General features: G+C 39.9%; 1 protein-coding gene across 4 annotated transcripts in view; it reads left to right on the forward strand.

Annotated features, from left to right (window-relative positions):
• The window catches only part of KIAA0930 (KIAA0930 ortholog), a 79,214-nt gene that overhangs the window by 41,269 nt on the left and 17,305 nt on the right, over window positions 1–20,640 (forward strand). For 3 of the 4 annotated variants that reach the window (XM_051608934.1, XM_051608937.1, XM_051608938.1), the window contains exons 3-4: window positions 16,659–16,766; window positions 18,032–18,109. In XM_051608934.1, coding sequence (XP_051464894.1) covers window positions 16,659–16,766; window positions 18,032–18,109 — 186 coding nt within the window. The remainder of the gene's footprint in view (window positions 1–16,658; window positions 16,767–18,031; window positions 18,110–20,640) is intronic. The other variant, XM_051608936.1, reaches the window with a different exon arrangement.

Here is a 20,640-nt window from a genome sequence, read left to right on the forward strand (position 1 = left end):
ACACATGTTAAATTGTCATGCTATGACATCTTGGAACATTAGTTTGTATTCATGGAAATAAGATCTCTGTGGCTTTGAGCACAGTAATCTTCTGTAGGATGGGTGACAAGGACAACAAAACTGGATTGAGCAGGGAGGGGCTGTTTGTCTGAATGCTGACAATGTTTTCTGAGGTGATGAGCTCATGCAGCATCTTTGCATGGTTTGTATGCCATGGAGTGATGATTCATGTTAGCGAGAAACAAATGTCAATATATCAAATGGTTTTCAGGTTTTTATGGATGTCCTGTATGATTAAAAGTTCTTCCTGCTTGTGGGTTTTTTCTGTGCTTACTGGTGCTGAAGAGTGTAAGCAATAGCATTTGATTTCAAGTTGAAGTGTAATAGAGCAAAAACCTGATAGGATCAAGATTAGAGGTTTTGTTGAATTTTAAGGCTGAATGAGAAGAGCTTTAGATAGTTCAAACAGCTTGAAGTAATAAATCTCACTATTTGGTGTATGAGTAGGTGATTATGGTAAACTTCTCTACCATCTGAAATTTTATTTTAAAAGGCTTTTAAAATCATCTACTTCATAGACACCTTAGTCTAAATTACTTTCCATTTGCCTCTTTTCCACTCCACCAGTTTCTAAACTGCACATCTATGGGTAAAACATCAAATAAGCTGTTAATACGGTCTATACCTGGGCAGAACTACCATACTGAATTCATTACACAGACTCTTGCATCCCAGAGAACTGCATTCAATTCTGTGTTTTCTGGGCATGTCACAATAACACTCTAGTAGTTATTCTTGCCAAGTTTTGAAGATACTTCTTCTCTTATTGTCTTTAAGCAAAACTACAGACCCAATCTGTCAGGATCTGTGCAGTCAGGGCACTGTGGAGCATAGCTCTTCACAAGGTTATGGGATTTGGTAGGACTTTTTTAAGGTGGAATCCCTTTGGCTTGTCACTCTTTATGCAAAGTTTAGTCAAGACTCAAAAAACCCTCTTTGCTGCTGCCTCACACGCCAGCTGATGTGACCTACTGGATAAGGTAAGCCCTGCTCCTTGCTTACAAAGGGTTCTATACATTGCCTAAGCCTACAGCTTTAAAGTGGTTGGACTTAGGATTCTGATTTTTAAATGCTATTAGATCAAGATGTAATATCTCTGGCTCTTTCCAATGCAAAAGGCATTTATAAAGGATTATGCTTTATTACAGCTGCAAGCTTTTAATCTTTCTGTAGAGAGAAGCTTTACTTAGTCATGGACTGTGGAAGATGCTAGTGTGGTGTTAACAAAGGCAAGTGCCAAATAAGGAAACTATGGTAAAACCTCAGTTATACACTGGCAGAGCTAGGTTGCATTAACCTCTTCAGCCTTCCATTATGCTTTGTCATCTGGAAAAGGTGCTGTATTTATAGGACAAAGCAAAAAGAAAGATAAATTTAAGACACTATTTATCTATGTTCTGAGCTTGCCTGGATTTTGACGTCCTTTTTTCTTCAATAGCTTGTAAACATGGAGGAGCAGAGTTGCTGCCAAATGCATGGGATAGTCAGTTAGGCTGTTAAATCTTCAACAAGCTTAAGCTACAGGTGTTGTGGCTGCAACTTCAAACCAGACTTGAACAGGAGCTATGGTTTACACATTTATGTGCATCTCAATCTGTGTGACACAACAGATATTGGCTGTAGCTAAATTACTTTAGGCACATGACTCCCACTGATAATCACAGGATTGTCATAGCTGAATTTCCAATTCACTGTTACCATCTGTCTGGCTGGAAGATTTGACAACCTGAACTCAGCATCTAGCAGAAATGCAAGTTTTAAAAAGCTTACATTGCTGTCTCTGCACCTTTCAGACCAGGGCTTTTTTTTAACATTGTAAGCCAATGGGAGGTCTCCAGAAGAACTGTTTGGTATACTTCCTGGCAGTTCCACATCACCATTTGAATGTAACAGAGAAATGGCCGAAAAATGCAATTTTATTTTATTTTTTTACAAATAAATTATCTCCTTGCATGTGGATAGTATGTGGGAACAATGACTGCAACACGTGCAAGTCAGTACAGAGAGACAGCTGTTCTGCCTCAACTCTTCCATTGTGCTAAATTTGTGGAGGTGTTGCAGTGAGTAGGAACAGTGGCTTCTGCAGAAGAGGACAGCATCAACACACTGCTCTTGTTTTGAGACATGAAAGAGGAACACTGGCATTATTAGGTTCATTAGATTTCTGTAAAGAGCTCAATATCTTAAATGGAAAGATTTGGCTTTTCTTTGACAATTACAGATCTTAGAAATTCCTGTCCTTTCACATGCTATTTTGCTGGAGTTTTGTTGTCTAAATATATGAACATAAAGGGGCTGCTGCTTGATAGCCTCTGCTCATGTGTTTTTTTGCAAGACCACCTCTATTTTGGGCTGTGACAGAGTGCTTGGCAAAAACAAAGGGAATACTGCCACAAGTGTGACAAGAACATCTCTTTCCCACACAGAGCTGGATCTGGCCATCTGTCACAGATGGAATATGCTTGTGACATACCTGGCAGCCTGATGAACACTTGAGGTGGAGATGCTTTCATGGTCTGTCCTATTTCCTGAGTAAATTTTTGTCTGAGGCAAAGCGAAGATGCAGCTGAAACATCCTCTCAAGTGTCACAGGTGGTAAACTCCCAACTCAGGAAGGGGGTGTGGGCTGCAGGGGCATTTTTAATGAACTGCTTTTTATTGCTTCCAGTCTCTGAAGAGGCCTCCTTAAGCAGTCAAACTGGGTGACAAGAAGGCCAGGATCAAAAATTGATTTACTATTAATTGCACTGGAACATGGCAGCCCTGAGTAATGTGGCTGAGTAGATGCTTTATTCTCTGCAGCAGAGAGAAGCTATATTGGGAAGAAAAGCCCAGACCCAGTTCCCCCATCTGATAGAATTGTAATGAATAATTCAGTATCACAAATGCAGCATATCTGAGTCACTGGAGGGTTGAGGGGCAGAAAAGCACTGCTAGGCTTGGCTTTGCAGCCTGGAAAAGGTTAAAGTGTCTGCTTGGAGCTCCCTGAAAGCCTCATCAGGCTACTAGTTCAGCAGGGCATTTAGTGTGTTTGATCTATGGGTTACACAGTGGCATCTTGCTCATTAGAGGTATGAAAATGTCTGGTTTCAGTGTTGAAATTAATATGCAGTTGGATTGAAGCTGTGGAATATTGTAATCAAGTCTCTAGTAACACTTGCAATTAGAATGTAAATGTCTAGTCTATCCACCAGTGGGTTTTTTCCCCTCCATGTTTTCTGGTTAGTAACCCAGTTGATGCATTTTCACATCCGACAGAGATGGTTTGAAATACAGAATGATTTATTAACATTCTGTAATCTTATTTCTCCCATGTCTTTGCTGCCTTAGTTACTTTGTAGTGTCTTCCCTGATTTTGCTGACTATTCTGCAGGAGACACTGCGTGTTACTTCAGGCACTAGTGTTTTTCTGGGAAGGAGTTCAGGAAGGCTGGGAAGTAATATTACAGGACTAAAGTAACAGTGAGCAACTTGTTACAGCTGAAAATAGTTGTTGGTCTGGGGTCACATTTGATAGTGCTTAAATAGTCACGTGTGTATCTTTCAATTTTTGAAAACTGATTTAGCAGACTTAGCATTAGAACTGGAAGTTGATGCAATTCACAGAGTACAAGTGTCAGGTGGCAGCTAGGATCACTTTGTCAGTATCTCAAATACAGTCTTTTCTTGCCTTGCTGATACTGCTCAGTATGGTTTGACTCCCAGCCTTGTCTTGATTAACCAGTTACAGTGGCTTTCTTGGTGCCAGAGCCATGTTGGGGGAAAACAGTTTCCATACCCTGTGTCTTACGATTTACATGTTGTTGCTTTCTCCTCATTTTCTTTGAGCATTATCAAGCATTCAGACTGTGCCAGTAATTTGAACAACTTGCACTTTCCTTATTTTTAATCTTTTGTACCTCTTTTGCTATTGCTAGAATTGCGAAGACAGACCTAGAGTTTTTAATTTTGTTTCACATATGTAATTTCAATTTTGGTTGGCTTAAGTCAACTTCTAATTCTGAGTAGCTTTTCTCAGTCTTATAATTTACTCATTCTCATCACTTTAGATTCTGCTTTTTCATGTATGATATGCAGCTACTGGACACAGATGTATAGACTTGTTAAGTCTTTTGTTTTCTATGACTGACTTGCTGATCCAGAAGGAATGTCTTGTACTCATTGAAAAGAAAACAGAATACGTTTGATAAGAATTCCTTTTGATTAAGAATTACTTTTGCAAGAGCTGTGATTAATTTTAAGGTGATTTCTTTAATATTGAGCTATAAGCTTCTGTAATAATGAAGAAAGAAACCCAGAATTTTGTGAGAAGGCACAATCTCAGGGCAGCACAGGTTCTGAAAAACTAGCATTTGGTGCGTGCCCTCAAAGTGAGGGGGCCAAACAGTGTGTTTTGCTACAGACTGGTGAAGTGCAGAGGTTACAAGAGGGCGTTTTCTGTCTTTGAAGAGGGAGGAAGTTGCTGTTTCTAGCTGCCAACTGATGTTGTAGATTGCCCTGTGCATGCCTTTTACTTTTGTCTCATTAGAGATAAATGGGGTCTAACTTCAATGTTTACCATTTAGTTCAGGCCTAGTAGTACACCAAAATCTGTTCATCCCCCTAAAGTGCAGTTGGGTGGAAGGAGAGGATGCCAACAGATCAAAGTTGGGTGATGTTTGCAGTGATATGTCATTCTTTCTGAACAGGGTTGGAATGATGAGCAGTGTAATTAACCTTGAATTTCAGGGAATGGACTTCACAAATCAGAGCACATCTTGCCCTAAGGTAAATGAAAATATTGACTTTAGGGCAGTCTTATGCCATTAAGCCATCAACTGCAACCAGATCAATAAATGACAGGAGAAAGATTAGGTTGTAAGGAATTACAGCCGCACTGAAACCCATGTGAGTAGTGAGAATAGCTTTGCAGAACTGGTTATTAAGAAGAAAAGAACTGAGAGAGAATAGAGGTTATGTGTGAGCTTACTTGGCCGTGTTCAAGCTTAGACTGCAACTGCACTTGTTCAGTGAACAGACAATGAGTCTGTGGGTGCAGGCTACTCTCTTCTCCCCAGCCTGAACTGTTCGGTTACTGACCATTATTCCATGGAAAGGTACAAGAGGGTTGTGTAATGAAATGGTGCAAGATAAGGATTTTAGCATGTCTTACTCAGAGCTTTGTTCAAAGAGCCATCTTGAGTAGAAACATTGGAGATCTCATTCTACGGAATATTTAAGAGACAAAACAGTGCACAGAAAAGTATGTAGCAGGAGAATCTTCTGTAGGAATTAATTTAAATGATTGATGATGGTTTTTCTGTCCTCCATTTTAGTTCATGATCATCTTACTCCCCTAAGGGTTGAAGTCCAGTTTGGTTGTTAGAAGGCAGAACAGTCAGCCTGCTCATCTTACTCTTTTTTTTAAATCCCAAATTAACTATGAAAAGAAACTTGTAGTTCTTTGCCAGATAAAAACTGAAGTGATTTAGAACCATGATGAACTTTATCAAATACAGTGAAATCACTGCTTGTTTTAACTTTCTCAACTAATATCAAACCTCAGGAATAAAAAAATAATAGTATATATCATGTAAATCATGCTAATCATTCTCCTTGTAATGTCTGTCTTTCCTAAACTTATGTCCAGTTTCATAATTGCAAATGGAGCCTTTAAGTGACAACAAAATATAAATTAAATTTTTATAATGCAATATTTTAACTCCTTTTATGTTTTTGTACCAAATAGAAATGTTTAAACAATCAAATTTTTTAGCTTCCCCAGCACTCTTTACCTTATTTATAATCATAACTGTTGTTTTATATATTTCTTACATGAAGACTAATAAACCTTACAAGGTCTGTGGCTTTTAATGGTAGGACTGCAAATAGCTCTATAAATCCAGCAAATCATTTTAATCCAAAAGAAAAGTTCCCATGTGGTGAATTTTCACATTAATTAATGTTCTATGTAATAATTGCTCTTTGGGATCTGATCATAGTTACAATGGTTTTCCTGTTTTTTAAATGTTTCAATCTAGACTATTGTAGATACACCAATGTCAAATTTATATTTATGTTACCTCATTGCCTTTGAGGTATGTGTGTTAAAGTTACAAATACTTGAAAAATCTTGAGATGAAATGCCAGCTCCTCTCAAGTTACTGGGAATTTTGCTATTCACCTCAGTAGGGAAGAATTTCATTTCCATTAAATATAAAGGGTAAAATTAACTTTTCAGTGAGTTGCAGAATAATATTGCCAGGCCTATGGATATGTCTGATATCTTGTAAAAAAACACCTTTACTAATCTTGCTTCTCTTCATGTCTGCTGTGACTCCATTCCTGCAGTACAGCCCCTCATCTCCCTGCTTTGTGTCCCCAGTGTCCCTCCAGCACTGTTTTTAACCCTGTGCGGTCTTTTTATGTTGTCTTGTTGTTGTTGTTGCCCAAGCAAAAGGTAGCCAGTGCTGCGAGTGGTTCATGGCAAATGGTGGCTGAGAAGTTAGAAAAAAGAGTGAGCTTCCCTGGCCCTTGGTCAGCAGAGTAGTAACATAAGGGTGTCTGATGATTGTCTCAGTGATACAATCTGTGAGACCTCTATCAGGTTTGCCTGAAGTTGGCCAGCACATTTGAGAGATGGCTGGGAGCAGGAAGGAACTCGGTTGTGTAAGTTGTGTAAGTCCCATTTTCAGCAGATGTTGTGGGTTTTCTCCCCGTTAGATGCACCATTGCATCAGTAACCCTACAGCTTTCTATGCATATAAGCCAGTTTGCTCTAAGGTGACATCTGTCTGGTAATCCCACATTCACATGAAGGGATTGCTGCTGTTGTGAATTCGTAAATACAAGCAAGAAGTGAGAAAGAGGACAGGAAGGGGGAAGGCGTTTTGCAACCGATTCAGCTGCTTGTTTAAACTAACACAGCTTCTTCAGGATAAGAAAAATTGCAGCTATTCTTGCAACCTAGTCTGGATGATTTTGACTTGTCCCATTTACAGATAAGTGTGAGAAAAGAAAGTGAATCTTTGTTTACATTTCAGTTTAAAAAGCGTGTTTGCTAGTAGCTGCCTGTGAACCACCAGTGCTTGGTTAGTACAGGCTGGAGTAGCAACGGTATCTGTTGCAGCAGCAGCTTTCATGTGTCATCAGCCATTCTGCAACTTAGGTGATGAAAGAGGATAATCCACTGATGTTTGAGGCCTGTTACTCCACCTGCACGCACCCTCCCATGCCCTTGCCTACAAATACGTTTAACATTTGAAGTAAATATTTCAAGTTGAACGTTGAAGCTAAATGTCAGCATGGTGTTGGCAGAGGTAAGGCATAAATACTGCCTTTTGGGCTGATCTGGGCTGCAGAGTTTCTCACCTGTATGTCATGAGTAAGTAGCAGAAGTTAAGAGTCATCCAGCAGTTCTTATGCCAGCAAATGGAAGAAGGAGTCAAAGCTGTGAATAGATTATCACGGGTAATTCCACCATGGCAAAGATGAGCAGCTGCTTTTGGGGCACCCAGCTTGTCCTGTTTGGGCCTTTGAAGGAACTTAAGTGAGACACTGGAGTCTGAGATACCTTCTTGCTGTTCTGATTTATCCAAGGACACTAGAAATTACAGTCAGCTTTTTAGATAATTTACTGCTCCTTGTGTTGGTTTGGCTTTTGATTATACCAAAGTGGTTGCAGAGACAGAATTCAAAGGAATAAATAGTGAAGTAAATTTTTAGAACAGGGATGTTTTTGTCTGTAGGTAAAGTTTGCCTCTTGCACAGAGTAGTTTACAGTCACTTTATTGCAGTGGGCTTTGTTTCAGCTTTATAGCTGAGATGGGTGTCAAGTTGCCATAGCTACTGGGCATTATGCTGCCTTTATGTGGGCTCCAGAGTGTGTGCAAAGAGGATCAGGCACAACTTCTAAATAATTAGTAGTGTTGGGAAGAGAGAACTGAAATTTGGTTTTGGAGGGCTTTCTTATCGTCGTCCATTACAGTAATCATAATCTTACAGGGGAAGCTCCCTTTGACATCTGAAAGAATCTTTTTTAGTAGATTGTTGCATTGTTAAATACAGTTATCCCCTTTTAAATATATATAGAATATTTATATAAATATTCTAAGCAAGGTTTATTAATATAATCTGTTGTCAGTGTCATTGTCCGTTCTGCAGCTTCTCCACGTGACAGGACTGGGGATGCACCCTTCCCATAGGGCTTGTGTGCACGCTCCAAAAAATACCAGACTTCTTTGATTTTCTTCCATTTAATAGAGACAGGTCTGTCGATGCCAAGCGGATGAGTGAGCAGATGGATTTTCATGGGTGACTTGGTTGGATCGGTTCATGTTGTCTTATCGGGTGTACATGCTACAGGGATGCTCGGCAGCCCTATTACAAAACTCAAACACACTGCTTCCTACTGCAGGTCTGTGTTGTTGTGACTTCTCGCACCTTGCTAAATACATGTGAAGCCAAAGTCTCTGGAGATTAGTTGTTGTGCCATTTGTGGTGATTACTTGTTCTGAGAAAATGCCCTATTTCTGTGCCAAAGAGTCCTGGCACCTCTTGGGGTAGTGTTTTCCTTCTGAATTGCATCTTGTTGATTTGTGCTAATATGTAGGCAAGGAAGGAAGAAAGAAGTGACCTGTGTCTCAGGTCTGGAGGTGGGGAGTTGTTGATGGCAGAAGCGAATCTTGCTGTAAGTACAGCTCCACGCTGCAGGGAAGGCTTGGACACGTTTTGCAGATTTTTGGCATGTCAGTCTCTGTGCAGCCAGCCTTACTCCAGTAAGCTGGAGGTGCCTAAGCCCTAGAGACATGGCAAAGATTTCAGCATTTGTCACACAAATCTGTATTGCTCCTGGGTTTCAGGCAGTAGTCCACATTATTTTTTTATTAATTACTTCCACCTCCTCCCCAAGTGGAAGATGAACAGGAATCACTTGACACAAACCCTCTCTTGATACTCGGTAGCTGTGGCTCAGACTGAATCTGCCTTCTAGTATCTGCTAATCTTGGACCTGACACCAGCTGTTAAAAAATAGCATAAAATATTCAGACCAGGGTAGAGTACTCTGCATTAAATCAAGGTCATGGAGCTTGTCAAATTTTTTAAGTATATTTTTTTTAAGATGCAGAAATCAATATAACTCTTCCTTTTCCTATTATCAGTGTATTAAATTAGCTTGAAACATTTGCGAGGCTGACTCAAAACTTAGAGTTGCTACATCTTTAAATATTCTGAAAGCTATAAGAGAGTATGTATGTATTTTTTTTAATTATTATTATTTTAAACATTGTTAGGAGCAAGCCTACTGGGATTTGAAGTGTTTCAGAGCTACAGTGAAAGTAAAACATGGAAAGTGAATGACCTGTATCGTTTGCATTCTCATGGAGGTCCACTTCTATTGGAGAAGCTAAAGTTTTCTCTTAGTGCCTTTTTTTAGGACCCTTCTGAACATTTCAGTAGCTTATCACAGCTTGATTGCTGCCTCCAGAATGCACTTACATCAGTGATAGCCTTAGTGGCATTAGTCTTTGAGATAATGCGAAGTCCACAAGTATGCTGGGTTTTGGGAATCCCTTGTAGGTACTGTATTTTCAGGTTACTGGAGAGCTGCAGTTTGGGAGTGAGAATTGATGTCTTTACGTAGGCTGGGGAAAAGTAAATTAGCTTTTGTGGCAAAATGAGCTAAAGATGACAGCTTATTCCCCGAAGTTTCTTCTTGCTGTCTGACCAGTTGGCTCTAATGAAAAGCTGCTGTGGTCACAAATTCTCCCTCCTTCACATCCATAATCTGTCTTGCTGCAGCAGCACTGTTGGTGCTATATGAAGTATTTCAAGTTACTTGTTTGTGTTCAAAGGATCCAGAAAGAAAAGGGGGTTTTAATGTTCTGCTCAGCTTGGGAATATAACTGCAGTTTACATTAACATTGCAGTTATAATTAACTCTTTACTTTTGTTCTGACATTGCCTGATGGCTGTTTTTTAACATGTAGCACACCTTCTTTGTTGTACTTCTATTTTCTTGGGCTTTTTAAAAGACATATTTTATTCCCCTAAGATAAAAGTTTTAGTGTGGTTGTTTATATTGGTCCAAATTTATAACCAAATTCCTTCTGTTTTATGAAGCATAGAATATTTAGCAGTTTGGCAGGAGTCTGATATGAAAGCAGCTAAGTGTCACACCTGCACAGACAGGCTCTTCTGATGCCCTGTCCTGGAGAACCAACATTTCCTGCTTGGAGAAGGCCTGGATGGGGTATGTGTGTGTCTGTGCCTGCCTGCAGACTGTGAAACAACTCCATCCTTCCAACTTCAGATCATGGTGGTGGTGCTGCTTTGTGGGAAGCTGCTTGCGTAGAACAAGAAATCCTAACAGCTTGAGTTGCTGACTTCTGCCAGGCTCGTGCAGCTGTAGCTGCTTAGGTATCAGTACCAAAGCTATCTTGGTTCCTACTGCTCTAAGTTTAGTTGGTGGGTTGAGGGGACAGAATGCCACACAAAAAGCCCAGCTATGTCAGTAGGTGCTTAAGTAAGTGCCTGTGGAGATGCAAAATATTAGGTGGCCAAGAATAAAGTGTTGTTGAGAAAATGGAAGCATGCTATGCTTCTGGTAGTACCAATTTATTCTGTTAATGTCCATCTGGCTAACACTGTTTACTTCAGTGCTGAAAGAGATTGTTAAGATGGGAAAAAGTAAGGCAAGTGGCTGGCAGATAATGCACAAGAGCAGAGCAGCACAAGCTAGGACTGTGTTTGGGGATGAATCTGAAGCATGGGAGAGGAGAACATTAGTTCCTTTGGTCAGTTAGTTTAGAAAGACCATTTAATTTGCTTAGTATTTTAGATCCTATTTTGGAATTTTATCTTTTTTTGCTACAGGGAAGGCTAGTAAGAGGAAGATGCTTCAAATCTTGAAAGCCACTAGGTTTCATAATAGTTGGATACACTGTGTGGTGGGGGCTTTTAAAACTGTGCTGGTGAGCACATGCTGAGGGTTAATTCAGTTTTTGCAGAAGGTGGACCAGTTAATTTCAAAAATTTCTTTCTGTTGTTGATTTTTCCAAATCTTTTGAACCAAACCTGCCAATGAAAAATCCTAAAAATCAAATTTCAGTCTCTTTTGCAGCTGGCTCAGTAGGAATGTTTCCTCACTGAACTTATATTGTGGATAAAGTCTCGCATTTTATTCACTGTATCTTCTTCCTCTCCTATTCCATATTCAACCCATTCTTCTTTACTGCTCTTTATTGAATGAGACCTGAGAAAAAAAGCAAAAAAAACCAACAGAAAAGTGGTGCTGCTACTTGATAGACATGTAATCCCATCAGACTTTTTAACGGAATGCTAACAAAATAGTGCTGCTTGTCACCCTGTTCTTATTACCCCATTCTTTCTGTGCTGCCCAGCTGGCAGCCTGTATTGATTTTGATTGTAGATTTCTTTGCAGGAGTTTTTCAAAGGCTTATGTGCTGAGCTCTGCAGACAAGGTGATTTTCAATTCACAGAGGTCTCATAAAATTCCTTGAATGCCTACAGACCTGTAGAGAATTAATGCTTTCCTTAGTGAGGGTTATTTTTTGGGGGTGGGGTGCTAAATATCCTAGTGTTCATATTATTAATATACATTTTAAAAATAAATCATATGTGGGAAATTTTGGGGTGCAAATAGGCATAGTGAAAAAGCACCCAGTTTGTCACAAAGATTTTAAGCCTAGAATGGGATCTCAGTTTTGGTTGTTGTTGTTGTTTTTTCTCTGTTTTTTGTTAAAAACGTTTCATCTCTCTGTAACTTTACAGATTTTGTATGACTTCAGTTATTTTGTTAAAACAACCAGTCCACAATGTATACATCTCCAAAAGGCATATTTTTATGAATAAAATACATCACTGTCAATAGATGCTTTGCTCCTTTGCGCTCAGGGTGTTCCTTTTGTGCAGGTGATGGCTCCTGACAGCAGTTTCAGAAATAATGCACGTTAACTAGCTTGACTAGTATGCAGAAGGTAGCCAGAACATTGGCCACACGTGGAAAATAAACAGCCTGAGGAAAAGCAGGATGATGGTAGGGGTCTTGGCTCAAAGGAGTGGCAAAATGGAGCAGGACAAGAGGGACACTACATCAGGCAGAGGTGTTTGTGGGGGGGCTCTGCAGGGACTGGTGACTGGGATTATTAAATCAGAATGGATTCAGATTTGCCGATGGCACATACTGGTGCTGCACAAATCACAAGGAGGATGTGACCGTTGGACCGCACAGCCTGATCCCTGGGAAATGAGAATTCATTTGTTAGGGTAGTTCAATACTTCAGTGCCAGGGGTGCATAACTGGCTCTGGAAATGACAGACAAGGCACATAATGTAAGTTATTTAGCATATTATTACGTTGCTGTGCAGAAAAAGTGCAATCCTGAGGGAGCAGTAAGTGTGTATACCAGTGCAGTAGCAGTACCAGAAGATTCCAGTACTGATAAAACTGAAGGATGCAAAAGGAGCACAAGATCTGCAGAGCTGCCCTGCTATGAGACCCCCTAAAGGAATTTTGTCTGGTTGATATGGAAGCTAAATAATAATGAAACAAAATAAAAACAAACCCCAAACAAAACAACAACCAAAAAAAACACAACAAACCAGAAGCCTGGCATTAAAGAGCTTCTTAGTATAGTGGAGATAGACATGAGGAGAGCCAGAGGCTGGCAAAAAGGAAAGCAGCTGAATTAAATGAAGTTGCACACTTTCAGCCAAGAGGATGATTAATCATTGGAACAAGTTCCTGAAGTAAGGTATTTTCCCAGGCACTGTCTAGTCAAATGTGATTAACTGGGTTTTGTGAAGAAGTAACAAGATAAAATGTCTGTGACACGTAGGTCAGCCTAGCTGATGTAATTCCCCTTTACAGCCTTAGCTTGGTAAGCCTGTGAAAACTTCATAAATGTGGCAATTATGGCTTGTTGAAACTGTAGAAGGGTCATCAACTTGAATGAAGAAACCCAGGTTAGCTTTTGGATTTCACTGGGAATAAATAATTAGTATTTACTTAGTTCTTTCTATTAATAGATTTTCATGCTAGCAGGAAGGCTCATCTAATCTAAAGCCAGATAAAGGAGCATAGAGGTGAGGCATGGCCAAGTGAATCAGCAGCAGACCTGGAAAAAGACCCAGTGTCTCCAGGATCCCTGCTGAGATAGACTCATTTTCTTGGGAGGACTCAGCTGTCTGAAATCCAGCATGTTCTCCAGTCTTTATAATTTCTTAACTCCAGAAGGCCGAACATGACAACATGAATTAAGCCCAGAATATCACAAAACCATGGTCTAAAGAAAAGCATAAGGTATCCTAGGAAATTGTATTTTTATTTACACATATATTATTTTTATATATAAAGAACAACTAAGCTCACATTTACAGTGCAATTTCCATATAAAAATAAGGCAACAGTTCTGTAAAGCAGGTATTTCTCTTCATGCAGGAAACACCGTGCTCAGCTCTGACAACACTGACTTACCTAACTCATGTAATGGTTTCTTTAACTGGGCACTCATTGAGATTTTGACTGCACCACTATTTGTCAAAGTCTGAGCACTTAAGGGCCAGAACAGAGAACACGTGGGTCTTCTGTTTCCCATGCTGTCAATCCTGAATGCCTACATTCTCTTGAAATTACTCACTTTAACTAAAGAAAATCCCTTGATGACAGCTAAAGGTAGCTACTTCTACAATGTTTGTGGGATCTTACAGCTGCAACTTTTTGCACATATGGAGCCTGAGTAATGGGGCTTCCTGAGGCTTCAGGCTTTGATTTTGTGTTCTTGGCATATGTGGTGCTTGTACATAGTGTCAGGAAGATAAGTGTACAGATGCTGAGCAAGCCTCCTAGGGACGTGGACAAATGAGTTCAACCTGCCAAGAAGTCTAGATTGCTGATTTTAAAGAAGTGATTAAGATGTATGGAATGGTGAAAATTCATGTTTAAAGTTCTTTGTATGAGTGTTTAATTTTGTTGTTGTTGTTATTTTTTTAAATTACTGGTTTGGCTTTTATTGGCTAATGCTGAGCAGGTGACTGCAGGGTCTAAATGGAGTCAGCCCCAGCCTTTCCTATGTCCTTGGCATCACCCAAGACTGCACAGTGTGCTGGTGGCAACAGGATCATTTGTTATGCATTGAACCAAGGCTGGTGATTTATTTCATGTAATATCACGTGGCCACATTCACCTGCCTGGTACCCTGGCAGTGGAAGGTGGCTGAGATTAATTTGTGAGCTATGGCACTTGCATGGGAAATTGAGCCCCTGGAAAGTGCTGTTTAAGCCAACCCAGATCTAGCACTTTGCTTTATGCCAAGGTGCCGTATGGATGCTGTTTCTGGAGAAAATGTTTAGAAATGAGTAAAAGAGATGTTGCAGAGCTGTTTATGAGGTCAGGGGTGAGATTTTTTTCAAAAGTGATTTGTAACTTGGATGCCTGCACAGTGAGGTACATTACCATTCAGGTGGGGAGTGGCTGTGCTGCTTGTTAGAACACCCTGGCAAGGGCTTGTTGTGTTTTATAAAGCAGATCCTTATTCTGCAGTGGAGAAAGTAAGGTATCCAAAACCACTGGCTGCTGGAGAAAACACTGGCTTCTTGGTCCAACTGCTGCCCTAATGCTGAGTGAGGCTGGTTTGTTCCCCTGACGCTTAACCTGAACACAAGCAAGAGCTGCAAAACACATCCAGCAGATGCCAGCACCGTGGACAGCATTTGGAAGTTCATTTTCTTCTTCAGGGGTGAGACAAATGCTGCTGCCTCTGCCACTTCTGGCTGCTGACGGCTTCTTTTTCTCTGGAAGAGGTCATCTCTGTCCTGCCTGGTATGACCTGTTGAACAGAGAGATCTGTAGCCTGTGCCATTTATTGCCTGGCAAAAAACTGAATTTCTTAAATTTCATAAATTAATTTCCTTTGGAATACTGTGTAGCTTAAGTACCTGGCTCAGGGAAGAGCCATGGCAGCGATTCATGGCAATTTGTACTGCCCAGGAGTGCTACCTTGTATTAGAGTATAGGGAAGAAGTGACTAAACAAAGACCCTTTTTCTGTCGTTATCTGTTACAGGGCTTGAGGTTGTTCTGTGAGAGGGTTGTGCAATGGCTTTGTAATTGCTGGGGGAGAAGTAGTTCAGCATAGGAATTCATTTCACCAGCAGGAAAAAACAGTGGCTGACTTCTGCAAAGGAAGATTTGAACTTTGTCATTAAGAGACGATTAAACTCTGCCTGGATTGAAATAAAGGCTCTGTGGATATGGAGGCAGAAGAAGCTGAGGTGTGGTGTCTGCTGGGCACTTGGTCTCTCTTACCCTGGTGTTAGGGCTGGAATTTTACCCTGCAGTTGCTCAGTCTTGCCTTCACCTAGTCCTCTTGCTGCATCTTTCCTGCAGATCACGGGGTATTTTTGGAATGTTGTGAAAGTGATGTTTCTAGGCTTTTAGGCACGGAAGTGCAAATATCACCTTTGCTTAATTAGAGATTATTTTAAATTGGATTATTTCCCTTGGCTGCTCACATCTTAAGTTTTTTACAGGAATTCTCATTAGTTTGTGCAATTATATTGCCAATAGAAAATTCATGGTTAGAAACTTTAGAAGGAATAGAAACAAAACAAGGGAATGATGATGTATGAGGCATTTTTAAAATACATTTGTCAGTTAAAAAAATTAATTACAGAAAACAGTACATTCAGTTTTCATGTTAACTGATGATGGTATCAACCCTGAAATACTGTACTGTTTCACTGTTCTTCATTATACTGTAGTCCTCTAGCTTTATGCTTCCCAGAGGAGTTGAATACACAGTCACTCTAAGGGCTTAATCTTACTCCATTTGATTTCTTTCACATATTCTGACTTCCATGACCATCTGTTTTCTAGCAAATCAGCTCTACCCTACTTTTCTGCCCCAGTCAAAGCAAAAAAAGTTAATGAATTACCCTATTTGCAATGGTATCAACTGGTCACAGTATTCTAGATATTTCTTAAACACCTGTTAAAGTATATTGTTATATTAACAAAAAAAGGTGCTTGACAAACAAATGCTTTCTCAGGTATTCTGTCAGGGTGTAGTGCATAGCTCTGATGTCTCTTAAGGGTGGTACTTGTCACTATTTTGTATTATTCTGTGTACTACATCAAGTCAAGTTTTATATTTATCTCAGTTGCTTCAATATGTTAGCCTGTAGAGCTTTTTGGGGATTATTTGAGATTTTTCATCTGCTGGTCAATGATAAGCATTAGTCTGGTGACACGTGTGGTTCCAAGGGAGCATGTTAAGACAAGTACATAAGTGTGTGGAGCACGCATTTGATTTCTCTTATTTTTGCTAGAACATGTCCATTGTGAGGAATAAATGAAGCTGCTTCCAAAACTGGGGTGTCCATGCACAGACCTGCCTTTCTTGCCTGTACTCCTTCACATCCCCTGTCCCCCCAGCTTCACTTCTTCCATGCAAAGCCTTCCACAGTCAACAAAATCCAGTTCTGACAGAAGAATACAGTTGGAAGATACACAACATGCAGCTTCTGGTGTCAGTTTTATGTATGCATTAAAGTACCTTTAGGTAATTTTTTTTTCAAGGACACATGATATTTTCTTAGCAGATTGAAGTTGAAGTTTACCGGAGAGATTCTAAGAAACTTCCTGGCCTGGGAGACCCTGACATTGACTGGGAAGAGAGTGTCTACCTGAACCTCATCCTACAGAAGGTAACTCTGATGCTTATCTAGTTTTCATGAGATATTTATGCTAGAGAGGTTTCTTGGAATGTTTGTCCCCTTTCCTGCCTAGCTTGGAGGATTTGAACACTTCTGGAGGATAAAAGAAAACAGGGTGTTAATTTTTCCTTTCAGAGTCTAAACTGACATAAACTGAGATGTTTATTTTTCGGTAGAGTCCTAATAGTTTTCCTCAAAAAACTTTAAATATTCCCAGTGAAGCTCTGGAACAGTTTTGTGAAATTAAAGGCTTTGTTAAGTTGCATAGTTTCTGAGGGTGAACAAAACTGTTAAGCAACATTTCCATTAGCATTCATAATACTGGTGGAACTAAGAGAGGGAACTGCTCAGGGGATATGTGGTAAAAGTGTTACGTGTCACACTGGGAGTTTGCTGGTCTTGACATCAGAACTTTAATAAAACTTTTTTTGGTGGTGATGCAAACACAAAGCTAGTACAAATTATTTTTTTAACTAACTCATAGGTTTTTTAGTTATTTCATATGCTAATTTGGCCCTTAGGGAAGCTGAATGTTACTTGTAGTAATTTGAGATCCCTTTAAAGTTTTGTTGATAATGATCTCGGAATGAGACACTGTTGGCTCATTGCACACATCCTGGAAAATAAATTGTTTTCATTCTTTCTGCTTCCTCCCAAAAGTGTCGTTGCAGAACTTCTCTGCAGAGAGCAGTTTCTGCATTTATTTGATGCTGAATAAAACCAGAATCTGTTTGCCACAGAATTCAGAGATGCTGTTATAACTGGGCTTTGCTGTCCAGAGCTATTACTGTTGCCCCTTACAGGTTTTTTCAGGTTGTTTGGCAGGCTACATTAATGGCTTCTGACCTCTCTAATGTGTTGCTGGTGTTCATCTGTGTTTCTGGCTTTTCCTCTTCAAAGGGAGGGTAGTTTTTCCATTTCTACCTCCAAGTATGCTTGTGTGTGTGTGATGCTTGTTCCTCCAGCTTTCCAGTGAGCTAGCATTAAACAATATTGACAGGAGTTTCTTCACCCACAGGTTGTGCACCTCAACAAGCATCTCTGCTGAGTTACTATCACTCGGTTAATAAACACAAGCTTGACAATTGTAGAAGTTTCAGTATAGCAAAGCAAATAAAGAAAATGGCAACACCTAAACATCTTACTGTTTAGGTAGACAGCTTAAAAAATTTAAGAACGTGTTCTGCTTCACGCACATGAATGCTTTGTTTTTCTAACTCTAAACCTGTATTTCTCTATCTCGTGCCCTGTTTTAGCTGGATTATGTGGTGACATGTGCTGTGTGCACACGCTCCGATGGAGGAGATATTCACATTCACAAAAAGAAATCTCAGGTGAGATCACCTTGTTATTACTGTGGATAAGAGACTGGCATCCAGTATTACTTAATCCTACAAACTGTGTCTAAAGCAGGGCAGTGGTTGTCAGTCTGTGCTCTGATAGGTGCATCCTTGTCAAGCTCTCAAGTCTTTTTGTCTGCTGACATTCCCTGCCAGGCATCTAAATGTGAGACCTAAATGTCCTTGATAGCCCCACTCAAAACAATTTAAAGACCTCTGCATGATTTCAAGTTTTATCTATTTGCCTACTGGATTAGAGGCAAGGGGTGGATGTGTGCTGTGGAGGAGTATGATCAGCTATTAACCAATCTGAGGGTAAACATGAAATTGTATGAGGCCTGAGTTCTGAGAAGCCTTCAGGGTAAATCTGTGATGTAGGGCTATTAGATGGTAGACAATTTACTGATTACTAGTATTTTTTTTAAATTGTTTTATGACATTCTTGTTTTCTCTTTTAAAAAGTGCTCGTTCCTTCCAACTCTGTAGCAGAGGGTTTTAACAGTTGCTTGTGTGCAGCATACAGTTAATCCAGGGGTTAGTGTGGGGGAGGAGACTGAATAATAAGCATGGAGGGGATAGGAACAAGAAACTGCAGACATCTTCACTCAGCTTCCAGCAGATCTTGCAACAGCTTCTCCTAGTTAGCAGGAATTCTTCTTTAAAGGCTGCTGTTGCCTCTAAAGCTCTCTTTCTCCTGGGTGTTTCCATTCCTTAGCTAATTCAGCTGCTTGTGCATGACTTTACCTGAGGTAAACCAAAGCTTTTAAATCCTTTGATTTTGTTTTACCATCTTAAAAGAATTCTTGATTTGCCTACAAACAAAACTAGGGACACTGATTATTGTATTTATAATCTGCTTTAGTTAGGTGCGTAATTCCCTTTTTCTGGGGCTGTTGAGACATCACATTACACCACTGATGTAAGCTTTTTATTTCTCACTGCAGTTTCCACTGTTTACTGATGCATATTTCACCCCAGTTAGTAAAATTCTTTTTACAAAAATCTGTAAATATTGCGTGCAGATTTGAAAACTAGGAAGATGAGGATGAGAGACCTGCCCTCACTGCATGAGCATTGTTCAGAATAAGGAGGGTGATTTCTGTTCCTCATTCATAGAGGCTTATAGTGTGGAACTGCTTACAAATTTTTCTTTGTCTCCCCTTTCCTAGGAGATACTTGGCACACATTAAAACTTACCAATGCACACTAGTAACATTTCAGCATCACAAAGCTGATTTATGGATATAGAAAAGGCAATTGTATATATTGTGGGAAGCATATTTGCAGTAGGGTATTTCATTGCAACATGCACCATGCTCTTAATTTTAAAGGAACAAAAGCCAGCTCTTCTGGAGCTGTATTACTGCCCTGGTGGTTCTTGCTTTAGAAAACATACATTATCCCATCAGCATGCAGCCAGATGTTGAAAAGGTAGAAGTGAAGCCCTGTTCAGGGACAGGACTTGCTGTGTTGTCCAGAGCTCTGACAGAGCTGCTGTCTTCATACCAGTGTAGTACCTAGGGCACAAAACCAGCCTGAGAAAGGCTGACTTTACCCTAAATTATTTTGCAGACTACAATGATTCTTTGCTGGCTTAACAATAAGATCCCTACAAACTGTATTTTCCTCAGATGTGACTCACTGGAGATGAGTTTAGGGCTGTTTTTTTGCTTTACATTGGACTGCATGAGAACAAGAATGCCTGGAAGATGTCCTTACTTCAGGCATTGGTGCAAGTGTTGTCTTTGAGGAGTCTTGTCTCTTTCTAATGCTGTTTCTTGTCATAAAGCAACCTTTCTTTTTAATAAGCTGTATTTAAGTGTGCAGGTAGGCTTCCTAAGTACAAATAAGGAAAAGCAACTCTCTCATGAATATCTATTACCCTACCCCTAGTCATGTTTTGTGTTGAATTGTTTGTAGAAATAGTAACACAAGCCAGACAATCTGGACAAACTCAGAGCTTTCAACACATTCACAGTGGGCTAAGATTTGACCAGTTTCTTTAATTCAAATCTTTGTAAACAAAGGTGGAAGCAAAGACAGCTACTTGGTGTGAATTCTTCTTCCTCTTTATTTGATTGTTAATCTTGTTGGAATGATAACATTTAAAGCTTGTAGTTACTTAAACAGCAGTTGTTTTGAGGAGTGAAAGGACCAAAGGAGTTCAGGAACTGCTTCAGAGGGAGGAACATGCAAGAGGAAGCACAGTGGATAGAGAGAGAACCAGAAGCAGAAGATGAGGATGAGAAATCAAGTGCTTGTCCTCCTGAGAGCCATGCTTCCCTTTCCTGAGGTTGATCTTTCATAGTACTAAGTGAACTATAACAATTAAATTAACTGTGCAAACAAACAATGTTAGGTCAGCTTACTCCACAGTCACTTTCTTTGCGTGCTTTTACTTTACAGTATGTTGCAGTAGCTTAAAGGCAGCTCAAGGTGGTTTTCCTTGTTAACAAAAAGGAGGATGCCTCAGCTGTACCATAGGATGGTGAGAGGTCAGGCACACAGAGGGACGTTTACCATGA

Source organism: Apus apus, chromosome 1, assembly GCF_020740795.1.
Source record: "Apus apus isolate bApuApu2 chromosome 1, bApuApu2.pri.cur, whole genome shotgun sequence".
Taxonomy (NCBI): Eukaryota; Metazoa; Chordata; class Aves; order Apodiformes; family Apodidae; genus Apus; species Apus apus.